The sequence below is a fragment of the Molothrus aeneus genome, chromosome 4 (genome assembly GCF_037042795.1).
Source record: "Molothrus aeneus isolate 106 chromosome 4, BPBGC_Maene_1.0, whole genome shotgun sequence".
Lineage (NCBI taxonomy): Eukaryota > Metazoa > Chordata > Aves > Passeriformes > Icteridae > Molothrus > Molothrus aeneus.
In genome coordinates this window covers 28,218,275-28,235,035 of record NC_089649.1, presented here as the reverse complement: position 1 = coordinate 28,235,035, position 16,761 = coordinate 28,218,275, and the positions used below count along the sequence as shown (strand labels likewise).

Below are 16,761 nucleotides of genomic sequence, written 5' to 3'. Positions count from 1 at the left end.
TTGACAACACTAATAAGAAGAGAACAGGTTCCCTGTTAGATAACACTTCTTGGGACGTGCCAGAGCTGCCCAGAATAAACAGCACAGCACATGAGCAACAGCAAACACTCAAAAAGCTGCTTGGATGAGATTTTTACAGCCTTGGCTATAACATACTAGTATTTGCAACAGTGAACTCTATTGTCAGCATACATTGCTAAACCCACCCAGTGGATCAAAATGGAATGACTACACATTTCCCAATGCTATCCTGCCCTCTTAGCAGCAAGTCTCCTTGCTGACTCTTTGATGAAAACAGCCTTTTAAACATTCTTATCACTTAGATATGAAGCCTGGCCTTCTCACGCCTCCTGTATTGTCAACATACAAAAGTACAGGTTTCTGGGGGGGATGGGAGAAGGAAGCTGCAATGAAAAGTATGCCCTGCTTACAAAACGACATTGCAGGTTTCAGAATACAGCTGTAAGGACAGCTTGTGGTGCATTCCTCTTTCCCAGACTGAAGTCAGAGACAGACAATTCTGCCCCTACCTTTCTGATGAAATTAACATGGCACTCTCCTTTCTGTACAGGTGGAGGGCACGCCGGGGGGATGCTGTGTGCTTTGTGACATCTGCTCTGCTCCGCTGCGTACGAAACGGCTGACAAGAAACGGACCTCAACGCAATTGACCTCCTGGATCACACTGCTAATATCAAAGCTCTAGGACAAAACACAGAACAAAACCATTACAATGCTGACATTTATCTATGAGATTTATAATCACTATTACATGGGGATTTTAATACCATATATATATATTATTCAAAAGCTTTTGAAATACAGTCTCAGCGTGCTCTGGTTTTGAAAGAAAAGATGTTTCTGGGCAAACTGCTTTCTTCACATCAAGCTCTCATTGCAGGCTGCAGCACTTTGCTTGCACAGAGAAGTACTTGAAGGACAACGACAGCAAGAGAATCTTTACCCTCATTCCTCATCCAGAACCCATCTGCATCTTTGGAAAGACACCTTATTCCAACTCAGAGAGCTGCTCCATACAAGAGTGCTTCCAGCTCACACTGTGCTGCCAGCTCATCCACCACAAGGCACTGACCTGCCTAGTCCATGAATGCTGTAAAGCTGTAGTTCATTCCCCAAATGAAATGAGTTGCATTCTAATCCCCCAAATGTAAGACACACATTCTACATCAGCACCAAATGAAGCATTTGGGGGCTGCCTCACCAGGTCACAAAATCCCCTTCAGTGTGGCTGGAGAACAGAAGAAATGTTCCATTTCAGAATTATCCTGTGCTATCACGACAATGTGGTTCCAATGGCTAATACCCATTTATTCCTCAGAGTGCACATTTGTGAAAAGCCAAATCTTGGCCATTTTTCTTTAATTTGGGAGCAGCCCAGCTAGAATCACTTATTCCTGTAGCATACAGCAGGATATTAGAAAGAAAATAGCATTCCCCAAACCAGAGCCTTCAGAGAGTCCTTCCTGCAGATGTTGTTGCCATGTGGAACAGGTGAACAAGGCACAAGCCTGGGTCACCGTAACCCCGGACTCAATTTAATGCAGTATATGCTGGTTTTACAGTTTTCATGAATTGTTACAATCTGATACAAAATGAAGTTGCAGAAATATGGACAGAATAATAGCACTTTTCTGACTTTCAGAGCCTGCTACTGACAAGCCTTTAGATACTCTCCAAACAGTAAATAATTACAATTTCATAAAAACTCTATGAAATTTTTGATTTCACTGATGGTAAAAGTAAGTCAAAGAGAAACTAAGTGGTTTGTCCTAGGTTACACAGACCCAGGTGGCAGAATGTCTTATGTCTCAGTCCAGTGCTTCTGCAATAAAAACTGCCAGAATTGTAAATGCTGAGATATGGAGACACCAGATTTCATTTGTAATTCAGTTATTCCACTATCAATCTTCCTTTAACTCTTCAGATTTTTTGATTAAGATAAAAGCAAGAATTGCTCCTTGTGTTAATATCAGAATAATTTTGTATTTTAAAGCTATAAAATTAGTTTGAATGTTTTTGCCACTCTCAAGATCATTCCATAACGAATACTCTCATGCTGACATAAGCAAAGCTCAAAAATGCAAGACAATGTTACCCAAAGTACCATATTAAAAATAAACCACCGTCTTTAAAAACCAAAAGCATGAAACATATACACAGGCTTTACAGCACGTGCATTTTCATTGCAGTATTGACATGTAAACCATTCTAATACCAATTAGTAAGCAGATTTACAGCTAATAAAACAGATTTAATATTATGTTTTCTTGAAGCTGGGACAGATCCCAAGAAGCAAGATATATTATATTATTAGCTGAATTGATACTCTTGCATTGGTCCTCTCATTTAGGACAAGGCACATTCACCTCTAGATATGACCCAGTTGCTAGTGAAAAGGTAAGTACACTCCCCTTCCTAACATTTACCTGATTACACATGCAGTCCTCAAGTCAACACTTTCTGCATCCAAGCACCTACTTTTATGGGTAGGTGAATGCACTAGAAGTGCTCAGAACAAAAGGGCTTTGAAGAAAGCACAGAAGCAGAAATAAATAGAAACAAACACATTACTTACATATCTGTTGAACATGTTGTCTGTTCTCCCGAGAGTGACATTGTTGAGCAGGATCTGTGCTACTGTATCTACTCCCTCAAAAACCAAATTCACTTTCTGCCACTTTCTACAACAGAAAACATACATGCGAAAAACTGTCAGAGTACCTAGAGTTAAAAAGACACAGGGCACAGACAATGTAAAAATGTGTATCACTATTATACCAGCAGTTGCTTCAGCTACTTTTGACTCAGTGTAGCTACACTGTACCTTTAAATAGTCAAACTAAGATGACAGCTGAAGTAGCTCAAGTCAGCATGTTCAAGAACACATCAGGTTCACATACCCACCAGATATTAGATGGGATAGCTTTCAATTAGATTAAGTACTATCTTTTTTCAGCTGACAATTCATAAGTAATTTTTAACAATCAATTAAAAAAAAAGAAAAAAGCAACAATTGAAGTGTTCTGAAGCAACAGCTTTACAGCTGCACATGATTGCATAATTTATCAGATACAAAAGTATTAAGCAGATTTCGAGTGGATGGATTAACTTGCAATTCTGCATGAAAGATGGCACAGAACTATTTTAGACATATCTTTACTGCATACCTGATGTCAAAAGGAGTTTTGAACGTCCTGCTGTAAGTCCAGTTATCTAGTGAGATCCATCTGTACATCACATCATTAAATCTATAGTATGGATCCTAGTAACAGACCAACAAAAAGAAAATTGCATTATTTATTTAGTTATAGTGTTACTCCATTAAAAGCATCACAATATCCATTAGATGAACACTTATTTCAGTCAGTCTGCAAATGCAAAATCCACCTTAATTAGTCCTTCCTTAGTCCTTCACCCTTAAAATTTAATGTGAAAGCAAAGCTTTAGTAATATTTGACTTTATTTATATAGCTCAAAACCCTGTCTGCTATAATCACTCAAACTAGAAGTAGCAGGATTTGTTTTTACAGAAGAAATTACTGGTCTGGAAATTAACTAATAAATCCAGAGAGCCTGTGACTTAATGAGAGGAAAAGAAATATGATCACCCTCATAATTATGGAGAAAGTAAGACTAATAGGATTTTAAAAGGCAGAGAAACAGCATTTTAGGCCTCTAGGGACAGCAGTGAACAAATCTCTAGTTTAAAGTTATTGCAAATAATCCAGTTGTTCCTTGTCAGCTAGACTTGCTGTGGTAAGGATAAATTAAATTGTTGTATGTGGAGGGATGGAGAAAGAGAAGAAGGAGAAGCAACACCATTCTGATTCTGGTAAAAAACTAAATTAGTACTTTTGAGAATAGTATTGCATTTACACCAAAGGTGTCCTTCTCCCTTTAACCACACTACCTAGTAAGCATAGAAGGCACAGCTGGTCTGAGCTACGTCCTCAGCCTTTCTGGCTTCATGCTGTATTTATTACCTTACAGTGGGTCACCATGTCCCTCACCCAGCTTAAAGGACCTGACACCCCACAGCCTCACACCTCACACAAAGGCAGCAAAAAGGTCCCATCCCTGCCAGAGAGAGCACACAGGCAGTGTCCCATGCCCTGTCAGAGAGCACACAGGCAGTGTTCCATCCTCTGTCAGAGAGCACACAGGCAGTGTGCATCCCCTGTCAGAGAGCACACAGGCAGTGTCCATCCCCTGTCAGAGAGCACACAGGCAGTGTCCATGCCCTGTCAGAGAGCACACAGGCAGGGTCCCATGCCCTGTCAGAGAGCACACAGGCAGTGTCCATCCCCTGTCAGAGAGCACACAGGCAGGGTCCCATGCCCTGTCAGAGAGCACACAGGCACTGTCCCATGCCCTGTCAGAGAGCACACAGGCAGTGTCCATCCCCTGTCAGAGAGCACACAGGCACTGTCCCATCCTCTGTCAGAGAGCACACAGGCAGTGTCCCCATGCCCTGTCAGAGAGCACACAGGCAGTGTCCATCCCCTGTCAGAGAGCACACAGGCACTGTCCCATCCTCTGTCAGAGAGCACACAGGCAGGGTCCCATGCCCTGTCAGAGAGCACACAGGCAGTGTCCATCCTCTGTCAGAGAGCACACAGGCACTGTCCCATGCCCTGTCAGAGAGCACACAGGCAGTGTCCATCCCCTGTCAGAGAGCACACAGGCACTGTCCCATCCCCTGTCAGAGAGCACACAGGCAGGGTCCCATGCCCTGTCAGAGAGCACACAGGCAGTGTCCATCCCCTGTCAGAGAGCACACAGGCACTGTCCCATGCCCTGTCAGAGAGCACACAGGCAGTGTGCATCCCCTGTCAGAGAGCACACAGGCACTGTCCCATGCCCTGTCAGAGAGCACACAGGCAGTGTCCCATGCCCTGTCAGAGAGCACACAGGCAGTGTGCATCCCCTGTCAGAGAGCACACAGGCACTGTCCCATGCCCTGTCAGAGAGCACACAGGCAGTGTCCCATGCCCTGTCAGAGAGCACACAGGCACTGTCCCATGCCCTGTCAGAGAGCACACAGGCAGTGTCCATCCCCTGTCAGAGAGCACACAGGCACTGTCCCATCCTCTGTCAGAGAGCACACAGGCAGTGTCCCATGCCCTGTCAGAGAGCACACAGGCAGTGTCCCATGCCCTGTCAGAGAGCACACAGGCACTGTCCCATGCCCTGTCAGAGAGCACACAGGCAGTGTCCATCCCCTGTCAGAGAGCACACAGGCACTGTCCCATCCTCTGTCAGAGAGCACACAGGCAGTGTCCCATGCCCTGTCAGAGAGCACACAGGCACTGTCCCATCCCCTGTCAGAGAGCACACAGGCAGTGTCCCATGCCCTGTCAGAGAGCACACAGGCACTGTCCCATCCCCTGTCAGAGAGCACACAGGCAGGGTCCCATCCCCTGTCAGAGAGCACACAGGCACTGTCCATCCCCTGTCAGAGAGCACACAGGCACTGTCCCATGCCCTGTCAGAGAGCACACAGGCAGTGTCCCATCCTCTGTCAGAGAGCACACAGGCAGTGTCCATCCCCTGTCAGAGAGCACACAGGCAGTGTCCCATGCCCTGTCAGAGAGCACACAGGCACTGTCCCATGCCCTGTCAGAGAGCACACAGGCAGTGTCCCATCCCCTGTCAGAGAGCACACAGGCACTGTCCCATGCCCTGTCAGAGAGCACACAGGCACTGTCCCATCCTCTGTCAGAGAGCACACAGGCAGGGTCCCATCCCCTGTCAGAGAGCACACAGGCAGTGTCCATCCCCTGTCAGAGAGCACACAGGCAGTGTCCATCCCCTGTCAGAGAGCACACAGGCAGTGTCCATCCCCTGTCAGAGAGCACACAGGCACTGTCCCATCCCCTGTCAGAGAGCACACAGGCAGTGTCCATCCCCTGTCAGAGAGCACACAGGCAGTGTCCCATGCCCTGTCACAGTGCCAGTACCCGGGTCCCAGCCTGCCAGCCCCGTTGCAGCCCCTGCAGCAGCTGCAGGGCTGAGCTGCTGCCCCAAACAAAGGCCAGTCTCTTCTGGCCTGCATGACTCAACCCGGCTCAGAGAGAGGGGAGCTGTGTTAGGGTTTGCTTTGACAGGAGTGTTCAACAGCACCAACACACTTAACTACCCATCCTGGATATTCTAAATCACACTGAAGAAAATCTGCCCGGCTTTTTTTTTTTTCTTTCCTACTTGCTGGAACTTAATTTTTCTCCCCATTTCAGGAGTCAGTATGCATGGTTACAACATTTGGAATTTGAAGTCTTCTGAAAAAAAAAGGTCTTGTACCTCATATTTGTTTTACAACTAACAGGGTCAGGTTCCATAATAAACACATGAACCTATTTACATAGCAGAACAAAATCATAACATCAAAGTGACTCTCCTCAGCAGCACAGACCCTTCTGGAGTCCTACAGGAATACAAACATCATCCCTTGAGCTTATACAGAGAGAAAGGTGCCACCCTGCCTCTACATGCCATGCTCTATCAAATTTCTTACTACAAGGGAAGAGTCAAAAAGGAAAAGCCTTGTTACCTGAGAAAAACTGTGGCTTCTGTATTGATAATACAGTGTATTCTCTAAAAGTTAAGTCATCATGAGGTTACAGGACTATCACTGAATTTTAAGACATTCATTGCATTACTTTTGGTGAATATATCTCAGACTTTTATTGAGATGCAAAAGTTAAAGCCAAGAAACGCATATTAATATGCAAAATTTAGCCTCATAAAAGAAACTTCACTGAGATCATTGTACTGAGATAATGAGAGGCTAGCATAGAATGTCAGAGACTGTGAAACCCCACAAGATGTACTTTTAAAAGTACATTTTTAAACAACGGTCTTGCTTTAAGATTATATACGATCTTATATATATTTACATATGCATACATATTCGTATTTAACATTACATACTATTTTATTTCACATTATGCTTGGAAAAATGTGCATGTTAAATTTCAGTATTTGCCACTTGTATGTGTGAAATATTTAACAAAAGGCGTGAGAGGAAAGTTGCAAATGCACTACCAATAGCAGACTGTAAAGCCATTTGGTTAATGGTCAAACAATCAACATCAGCGCCTCGGCAAAGATGCACAAAAGAAACCTGTACCATTTCTCCCACAAAAGCACAGATACCAAGATGCTAATGAACAAAGTCCTGACTTCTGGAAAATACAAAACTGGTTGTCTAGCAGAAGAAATGCAGGAATATTTTATCAGAGGCAGAAATCATTGCCAAATGGGCTCTTACAGGAGCTTACAGAGTGACATGTTTAAATCTCAGAATATACTGAAGATCCTTTTTCCTGAAGGAGCTTTCTTCTTTACTAGTCTACAGCCTTCAAACTTCAAGAAATGCACTGACTGCTAAAATAGGTGTCATAGAAGTGCAAATTAGCCCTTCTGACTCACAGGCCCTTTTAGATGGAAAGCTCACAGTTCCGTGTACCTTCATGTAAAAGTTAACAGTTTACTGATATCATTGCTACCTAACCAGTAAGACAGCTCGTATATCACATAAAAGCTGTTAAATGCTAATAGCTGGTCAGCCATTTTAACCATGACAGATGTTGAGTGTTGTAAAATCAGTTGTGGCAACGTTCAAGCAATGCTTTTAAGACAATTCTCAAGGTTCAGGAGAAACGCATGATCAAAACAAAGTCCTCTAAGAAAGCAGAATTACTTTGCCAATACACTTGTGAGGTTATTGACTTTTCCATTATTAAATACAACTGTTCTGAGTGCTGGAAGATGTAATCACGTAAGTCAAATTGTTTGGATTTCTCTGAAACAGAATTTCATCCCACGTTAAATCATTTCACATCAAAATGAAAGGCTTACTTCAGAAAAGTGCATGCAAAAAAAAAAGACAAATTTAAACCACTTAAAGGCACAGGAAAAAATTGAAAGATGGTAGGAAATAGGCTGCACATCTATTAAATACACTTCACATTCAATAGCTCACCAGCTCAGTATGTTCCTGGAAGCAATTCATAGAGGGGTGGAGTCAACTATAGCTATTTTTAGATCCCACCAAACATAACAGCCTTGCATTTTCCTGCAATTTGGGGGAAAAATCTGAAGTATTCAAGCTGCCTGTCTGTTTGTTCCCTGCTCCCAGTCTCAACGCTGTAAGCAAGCAGGAAATCACCCCCTAAGAGGAGGTTAAAAGCTCTGCTACAGATCATCAAAAGGAAGCAATTTCCAGGTCGGCTAGCAGGACATCAGCAGGACTTCAAAGGCACTGGCAGCACTACAATGAAGGACCTGCCAGTGCCCAGATGGAAGCTTCTCCTTGCAATGATTTTAAGGGGATATTGAAAAGCCACGGTGATATAAGCTAAGAGCTTCTCCTGTTAAGCAGGAAATGGATGAGATATGAAAATATGAGAAGTGAGGCTCCAAGCCCAAGGGAGCGAGCGAGTGGGCATACCCTGGCTCAAAGAAAGGACACCTCCTGGTCACCCAGGACCCAGGAGTTCTGAGGGGCATGGCACAAACACCTGAATGACACCAGACAGAGTCAGCTGTACCCAGGTGGAAGATCTGCATGAAGTAAAACGAAATTTAATAAAGAGAACAAAAACCAGATTCCTTTGCCTTACCCTGCTTTTGTTATGGTCTAATTTGAAGTCACCTTACATGCACTTCTCTCATAAATCAACTCTGCTGATATTTTATCATGTACACCATAAGAAAATTCTGATGGTGTAACCACCAGAATAAAATTTCTAAGTGATGTTTCATGATTTACAGTTTAATGATTCTGCTCTGGGCAACTTCAGATGAAAGCTAAGTAGTTAATATTTACTTATCTATACCCATGTGCTCCTTGACATCACAAGTGATAGCAGTCAGGACATTTATATAATTTTCACAGCTTGAAGTCAGGCTGAACTAACAGCAGTGATGAATGGATTGTACTCTCGGAGCGTGAGTTTTGGAAGTTCCTCCTAAAGTAACTAAATTTCAGTAGCTGCTCTCAGAAAGCAGTAAACTGAATGTCACTGTCAATGTTCAAGATGTGTCACAGCAGAACACTAGGCCAAATATGACTAAAGAGTTAACACAGTAATACCCACTGCTTAATATTACTTGAACACTTGGATGTATTTAACAGACCACTATAAATCTTACCTCTTTTAAAATCACAAGCTTTTGAAAGAAAAAATAAAGTGTCCTTTATTATTTATGCTAGGTTTTACTAAGGGTTTTGAATGTTTGCACACGTGTTCTCATAGTTCAGCAGAGCACCTGTATTTCACTGGAAAATAATATAATCATCAACTATTCCAACAATGAATGCCACCTAACCTGAACAGAACTATAGGATACCAAATGGAATTGTTACCTGGCTTGTTCCAAAAAAATTCTAAGTTGTGATGAAGGGTCAGAAAATAAACAACAGAATATTTTATACAAATGCAGAACAAGCTACAGAAAACCACATCCCTTTCCAGAAATGTAGAGCTACCAGCTATTAGTACATAAACTTCTGTCTCTTCTAGTAAGTTTTGATACCCAAATATGACCAAGAGCATTGTTAGCTTCTCTGTCCAGTGTATGCCCTTGTCCAACAGGCCAGAACATGCAGTGTTACCCAGCCCCTATATCAGTATCACACTTGCAGACCTCTCATAATACTCCATACAAGTCTAAGTGACAACTAATAAGACAGAACAGCCTTATGTATAAATGCAAATGGCTGTCATATGAGAAAATCCAGCTACAACAGCCATATTCCTCAGAACTGGAAATTTACAGGAGTCACCTGCCAGCAAGAAATGGCATCGTGCAGAACTGGACAATATGTGGTAGAGGAGGCTTATTTCCAGCACACAGACTTAATAAGCAAGTTACCTGTGGGTACATATGGCTCACCAGAACAGTGCCTGAAAGAAAATACTACACTGACGGCGGTCAAAAGCAAAACTTCCAAACAAAATGGTTTTGGCAAATCTTTTCCTGGAGCTGCAGGGTTAGTAAAAGATTCACTGCAAGTTTGTAAAATGTCTGCATTCAAAACAAAGCTTTGCTCTAACTTTATGCAAGTGACTATTACCCTTCCCTATTGCATTTCTCATGTGTTTTTTATTTTTAAATGTAAATAGTAGTAAGAGCTACAGTGTCTTAATAAAATGCTATTAAAACAATCAAGCCAAACACATACTCTGATGCAATCTCCTGGCCCTGGAGCTTTTATCATAGTAAATCCAGCATTTGAACTACACTGATTGAATATGAAAGAAAATAATACTTTGGTAAGAAACTCAAGAGTCTTCCCCAAGAGCATTTTTTGAGCCACGTGCATTTGGTGTATTCAGAAAGACATGTTTGTCCAATGTATATTTTATGAGCCAGAATAAAGATATCTCTAGAACAAATGCTAAGGGGATCCAGAGAGATGAGTAATGAACCCTCAGCATCAGAGAGGTGTTTTTCAATTCAAGTGTATGGCTTGCACAGAAGATTAAAGTAAGGCTAAAGACACGCAATCAGCTAGAGCATCCCTGTGCAAAACCAGTTTGTGTGTCGACCTAAATTTGAAATGAACCACACAATAATATATAATTTGCTTGCAGCCTAGTCTTGCAATCTAAGCCACGTTCTGAAGGCTTAATATTCATCAGCCTACCCCTGCTGCCCTCCTTCCCCTCGTTGTGAGGTGCCCACTAAGCTACATTGCTGGAGTAGGCCCTTCCAAATTCTGCTTTAAATTTCTGTTCTGGGTGCTAACCCATTGAAAATCTCACAGGTACAAAAGCAAAGGATGCAGTGAGATCTGCCACTTGCAAATCACACAGAAAAACAGCATGTAGATTTCACCACGTCGCTGAACATAGGGGTCCTGCTATCTAGAATGATTTTGTTCCCACTACCTTTGTTCTCCTATTTCCTGGTACAGCTTTTCAGATCAATCTCCACTTTTGATTACAAGCTGAGTTACTGATCTAGTGACATCTTCTCTAGGATGAATAAAGATCCTATATTCCATTGCAAAGAGCAAAAGGAGCAAATGAAAAAAAATACCTAAGACCAAAACTTGTATTTAGGCATCTATAATAAATCTCCTGCTTCTATACTTGACACAACACCAAAAAGGGCTGATTTCCAGAGATAATGAACTCTGAAAATGTGGAGCAAACAGTGCTCTATGCCTCTACAATTAGGGCAGCGTGCGTGCTTTTGTATAAATAAGAATATAGGAAAATAGGAACTTGATTTTGGGCAGCTGCACTTGAAAACCTTGGGTCACATTCACTGCAGTGAAGAAACCTCAGGACAAACAGCTGAGCCCCCCTCTGGAGCATGAAGCCTCACACTGCAATAATGAGTGATGTCACTGACTCCCTCCAAGAGTCAAACAACCCAGGCTTGCTGCTTTGTAGAATGCAAAGCATTTAACACCATCTGAAATAGATTTCAAATCTGCTAAGGTTGCTCTGCTGTTTTGGGGAGCATTGATCTGCATTCTATCTTTTAAACAAAAATGAGATTTTAAAACAATTTAGTTATCCAAGTGCAAATTTGCATGAATGGTTCTTTCTGTAAGCTGAGCTTTGCTAAAATAAGAATGGGTTTAAGCTGGCCTTGAGTTACCTGTACACATCTATACATAGAAACAGGTTACCTCATTATTCTGAGCTTGGAACTAGCCAGACACCAGCTGGGTCCAGTCCAGAGATCAAGCAACCACACTAGTGAACCATTTTGATTAACTCAGCACTTCAACAGCAGCATCACCAACTTGGCAACAGCTTCCAGTCCACCAGCTGTACCAGCACGTGTTTGGAGCAAGTTCTTACTCGTATTCAAGCAAACGTGTTCTAAGTGACCACAACCAACCATCGTGGATTTAATTAGCCAAGCACCCACTGCTGCCCAGCTGGCTGACTAAACTCTCATGCCTCTGTGCAGGCTTGGGATTCTGCCCAGGCACATGAGAGTTCATGATCCTCATTTCCAAATATACTGCTAAATTACAGGTCAGTTTGCAGCAATGCATTTAAATTAGCAATGACATCTTCTCAGTTCGTAAGTGTACTTAGTGTGAGTAGTTAAATGTGAGTCTTTCATTACATCACTGTCTTGTGTGCCTGAATCAGTGCATTGGTCACAGTTTCTCCTGATGATTATTCACACTTCTTGCAGGAACACCTCCCAGCACAACCAAACATGACATCCCAGACGTCCAGGTCACCTCGAGCACTTCTGCGTCAGAGAAACCAGCACAGTTCCCTTCACGGATCCTCCACATAAAGTCTCCCTGCCCCCTGCACATTTGACAACTATAAAAGAGCCCTTCTGAAACCTTAATTCTCAATGTCCAAGATGTCACATCACTTAGCACACAGATGTTAAAACAACAGATCATCATAGATCTGCCTATCCCTTCATAGCACAGTTCTTTCTCCAATGTTGATGCTCTGTATCTGGCAGTGACACTCTCTGGAATCTATTATTAGTGCTGGGATTCCCAACCTGTGCCAAGACAGAAAATGCTAAAATTATCCTGCCCAAATGGTGTCACTTTCTCCTTATACTTCTCTAACTTTAATCAAAGTATAATAAGCTGAAGGGTAAAACCCAAGAAATAAAAAATACAAAATGCATACATCCAGAATGTGGTTTTTAAATAAATGATGCACAAGAACTGCACCATCAGGCCCACAATAAAGGAGGGGTAATATCATATACTCACACCATATAACAGTACATTTTCCAGCACAGAACCGTCTTTATCATCTTTATAGATGACTTTGTTGACTTCACTGTGTTTTATTTCTTTGTTCCAGATACATGTTTCATTTGCCTTGTTTCCTTTTAAAAAGGCATCTTATTTCAACAATGATCCAGTTAGTAGTGCCACGTTTCTTGTCAGGTCTGAGTCTCAGGCACCTTATGCTAGTATCAGATTACTTCGCTACCCATCTGCAACTGCAGTTTTGAAAATTTTCCCAAGAAACTGGTTGCTGTGTTTCTATAAATTAAAAAATCTAATAGAGACAAGTATAAACAGAAGCAGAAAAGCTTCTTCAAAGTGTTAAAACAGGAGTTAGTCCTTTAAATTTAACTTGTTTCAGACTATACTTTCCTTAGGCGGAATGGGTTCATATGACCTCAACTGTTCTGATAGTCCCTACAAGTTTTACAAGGGCTTTTTAATGGCTTGAATTTCCTAAACTTATTGTATCAACGAGTCAAACTTTAGGAGTATGGGTTTAACTTTCCATTCTTTTCAGGTACCACTATAGGTATGCATGACTTACACGCTGTGAGGGCATTGCGGGTATCTGGTGTCAGCGCCTTGGCTGCGTGTCAAAACCACAATCTCACATACTGCAAAGCTTCCATCTGTATCCTCGGCCAAATGCGGGACTGAGCACACTGCAGCCACCAAAGGAAGCCTGGCTGCTGCCCCGGCGATGCCAAGCGAGCCTGCAGTGGCCGGGCAGCCGCCGGGAGGGGGCTGTGTTTTGGAGGGCTAGGTTCTCCCCTCCGAGGCGGGCTGCCCACGGCGGGAAGGGCTGCTCCAAGGCCCGGCTCTCGGGGGTACCGTACCTGGATGAGGCCCTGGCAGAGCAGCGCGGTGTGAACGCAGCCCGGCACCTCCGCTCGGAGCGACACCGAGCCGTTCCCGTTGCGGAGCTGCCAGCTCCCCCGCAGGCTGTGCACCTCCGGGCCGCCCGCGGCCACCGCCAGCGGCAGCAGCAGCACCAGCAGCACCGCGGCGGGACCCATGACCGCAGCGGCGAGCAGCGAGTGAGGGCGGTGCTTCCAAGGAAGGAAGGGAGGGAAGGGAAGGCAGGACGGCGGCGCTGCTGAGGGCGGTGCAGCGCGGCTGCGCGCGGGGCCTGCGGGCGGCCGGGGCGGCGCTGCCCCGGGGCTGAGCGCGCGGAACAACGGCCGGGCCGCGCTCCCAGCCCGGCTGCGCCGGCCCCCAGCGCACCGCCCTGCCTCGACACGGCGGCCAAGGGGCGGGTTGGTTTTCTTTTTTCCTCCTAGAGGCACGGCGGAACAGCGGTAAAAGGAGCTCTAATACGGTTCCGAATCGCTCAGATGCAGCAAATGCACTCGGAGCTCTAGAAAACGGCAGGGAGGCGGGGAAGGGATGAGGAAGAGCTGTGGCAACACCGCAGTGGGTTCTCTCAATATTGGCTCCCTCGAGTCGTGAGGCTTTTATATGGCCTCAGACTTCCACATCCTTTTTCCCATAAAATTACAGAGGCATATAAAACTGTAACAGACGTCATGGACATCTCCAAGTACTGTGGTTTCCTCATAAAGCAGGGCTGTGGATTTAGTGTATAAAAATACAGTAAATTCCTCTGCAAAAGGACAGAAGCATCAGCTCCTAAGAAAACATACAAGAAGTATGGTTTTCAAATCAGACCGTAGCTTTCCTGTGTGCCCTTGCTAGGTTAATTCCCTTCATTCACAGCCCAAAAGCAGGAATTAGCAAGTTTTTAAATAGCTCGGTATAAGGCCTTAGCTACTCTCCAGGTATAACATCCATGGTGCTTCATGCTCTGTTCCCTCTGCACCAGGGGGTGCAGGAGCTTCTAGCTCACCTCCATGAACTGGAAATGTTTCACACCAGGTCCCCCCAGACTGACAAGAACAGGAACACCAGAGTTTTGTTTTAGCTCCTGGCTTTCACACGCCTATTTGAGCATCTGTAGGAATCCACCCTAAAATTTTTCTTTAAGGCATGACTGAACATAGTCAACATGCCTATATATTTTTGATGTGAATCCTTTCAAGCTGACAACCCTTTGTTTCAATGCAATATAAAAATGTCAGTCCTTCCATTCACCTTCAATAAAAAGTACACAATCCAGCCACAGGTAATTTTTTTTCACCTGTGGAAGCACAAGAGGGGGTGCAATTCTGAGAAATACTGACTCAAAGAGCAAGACAGTAGCTGATCCTTTTTTCTCTTAAAAATATCTCCTGCCAACTTCAAAAAGGGATAGCTGGGACCCACACTTTCAGGCAGTAGAAGGCCATGGGGAAACTTAGCTGTTGGAAGAGTTACCATGTGTGTAATTTTAAGACAGAGTAAGCCACATTCAATTCACTGACTAACTGAAATGCTGGTCCCATTTCAGTTCAACTCCCAGCTGTCTTTTAGTGAGATTGCCAAAAAAGGCTATCATCCTAGACTGAGTTACCCCAACTGGCTTTGCATACTGTAGAATTCAGTCAAAATTAGCATCTTCCCACCTTTAAGAGTCCAGACTATAAAATAATTATACATTAATAGTATAAAGCCTTACTCTGTTTCTGTCCTCCTCTGTCAATGAGTAATGTTTTCAGGGCAATCAAACATTTCAGTGTTCTTTCCTTAAATTCACTGATACAACACTAAAACCATTTAAACCTTATAGTGCTGCTTGAGAAATCTTACAGGATATTATTTCTCAAGAAGCAGATTTACAGCTGTCAAAAAAGAAACTGCCTTTTTTTTTTTTAAGTAAATCTTTTCCAGCAAGTCATGTGATAGGTTCCCAGTAAGAAGGAAACTGCATTTCAAGATGTTTACTGTACTTCTGTGCTTTGCCTTTTATTCTTTCTGCTTAAGACTGACTGGAGCAACACACACACCAAAAAATCTCAACCTAAAAACAATGCTGTAATTAAGTATTCTGAGAACATGCTGTTTCCTTGTTCAAGGTTTATAATTAAGTTAAATCATGTCTCATTTTCATGTCCCAGTTTTAGGGTTTGTTTTTTGTTTGTTTGAGGGTATTTTTAAACAAATGACATTTTCGCTGTTTCAAGATATGAATTTTAAAGCCTGTGGTTTAATCTTTTTAAATCTTAAGACACAAAACAAGATAAACCAAGTACTTTCTTTTACTGTGTACTATATTAACCCTCTTTCTGAAATACCACAAATTTAGGAGGTTATTACAATTCTTATTTGGTGATACTGCAAGCAGATATTCTTTATCAACTAAGACAAAAAGCTGAAGGCAAAACCATGCCTTTGGCTCTATTAGCATAAATTCAGAGCCAATTCCACTGTAGCTGCCTAAATTCTGCCATGTTAATCCAGAAGTCCTTTGTTTCCAAATGCTATGCAATCTCTATCATTACAACAGGCTGCTGCTATTTTCTCTTTCAAATTCATGTTCAATGAGCTCATGTAAAGGTTTTAAACAAAAAGGTTCTCACAGATTTGGATGCAGTGCTTCAAGATATTACTGCCCCCACCTGTCCACCCTGTACCATTCTTCTGGTGAAGGTAGACACCTCTGAAGCCATACAGGACTTGTGCTCACAGCAGTCTGTAGCAGGGCATGCTCTCTCTTTTGGTAACTGTGTGCTGCTTAGGATACCACCACCACCACAGACCATTTGTCAAAGATGCAAAGGAACTGAAGGATCATCTACCTTAGGGAATTTCCTACAGATGCAGCAATATCACTGTATGCATGTTTGTATGAATGTAAATACCTTCAGGCAGTACAGAATATTCATAAGAAAGCCCCACAGTTCCTCAACATAACACCAGACCTCTGTTTTCTGACTGCATCTGCAGAACACAACTACTGTGCAGAACAGTTACCCTCTGCACTGGAGTAGACAATATGATACAGGGAGCTCTCCAGCCATGGATTTCTAAAGGACATTATTCTGTACTTATGTTGCACTCCATCCAAAAGGATGTCAAAAATAAAATGAGGAAATAAGATTGCTTTTAGACATTATTAAT

At 43.1% G+C, this 16,761-nt stretch overlaps 1 protein-coding gene across 1 annotated transcript in view; it reads right to left on the bottom strand.

Annotated features, from left to right (window-relative positions):
- The window catches only part of MANBA (mannosidase beta), a 46,747-nt gene extending 32,950 nt beyond the window's left edge, over window positions 1–13,797 (bottom strand). Inside the window, exons 1-4 of the mRNA XM_066548166.1 lie at window positions 13,602–13,797; window positions 3,188–3,282; window positions 2,596–2,701; window positions 531–701 (exon numbers count right to left, since the gene is read on the bottom strand). Of these exons, the coding sequence (XP_066404263.1) occupies window positions 531–701; window positions 2,596–2,701; window positions 3,188–3,282; window positions 13,602–13,781 (552 nt within the window). The 5' untranslated portion in view covers window positions 13,782–13,797. The remainder of the gene's footprint in view (window positions 1–530; window positions 702–2,595; window positions 2,702–3,187; window positions 3,283–13,601) is intronic.
- Between the last annotated feature and the right edge of the window lie 2,964 nt (window positions 13,798–16,761).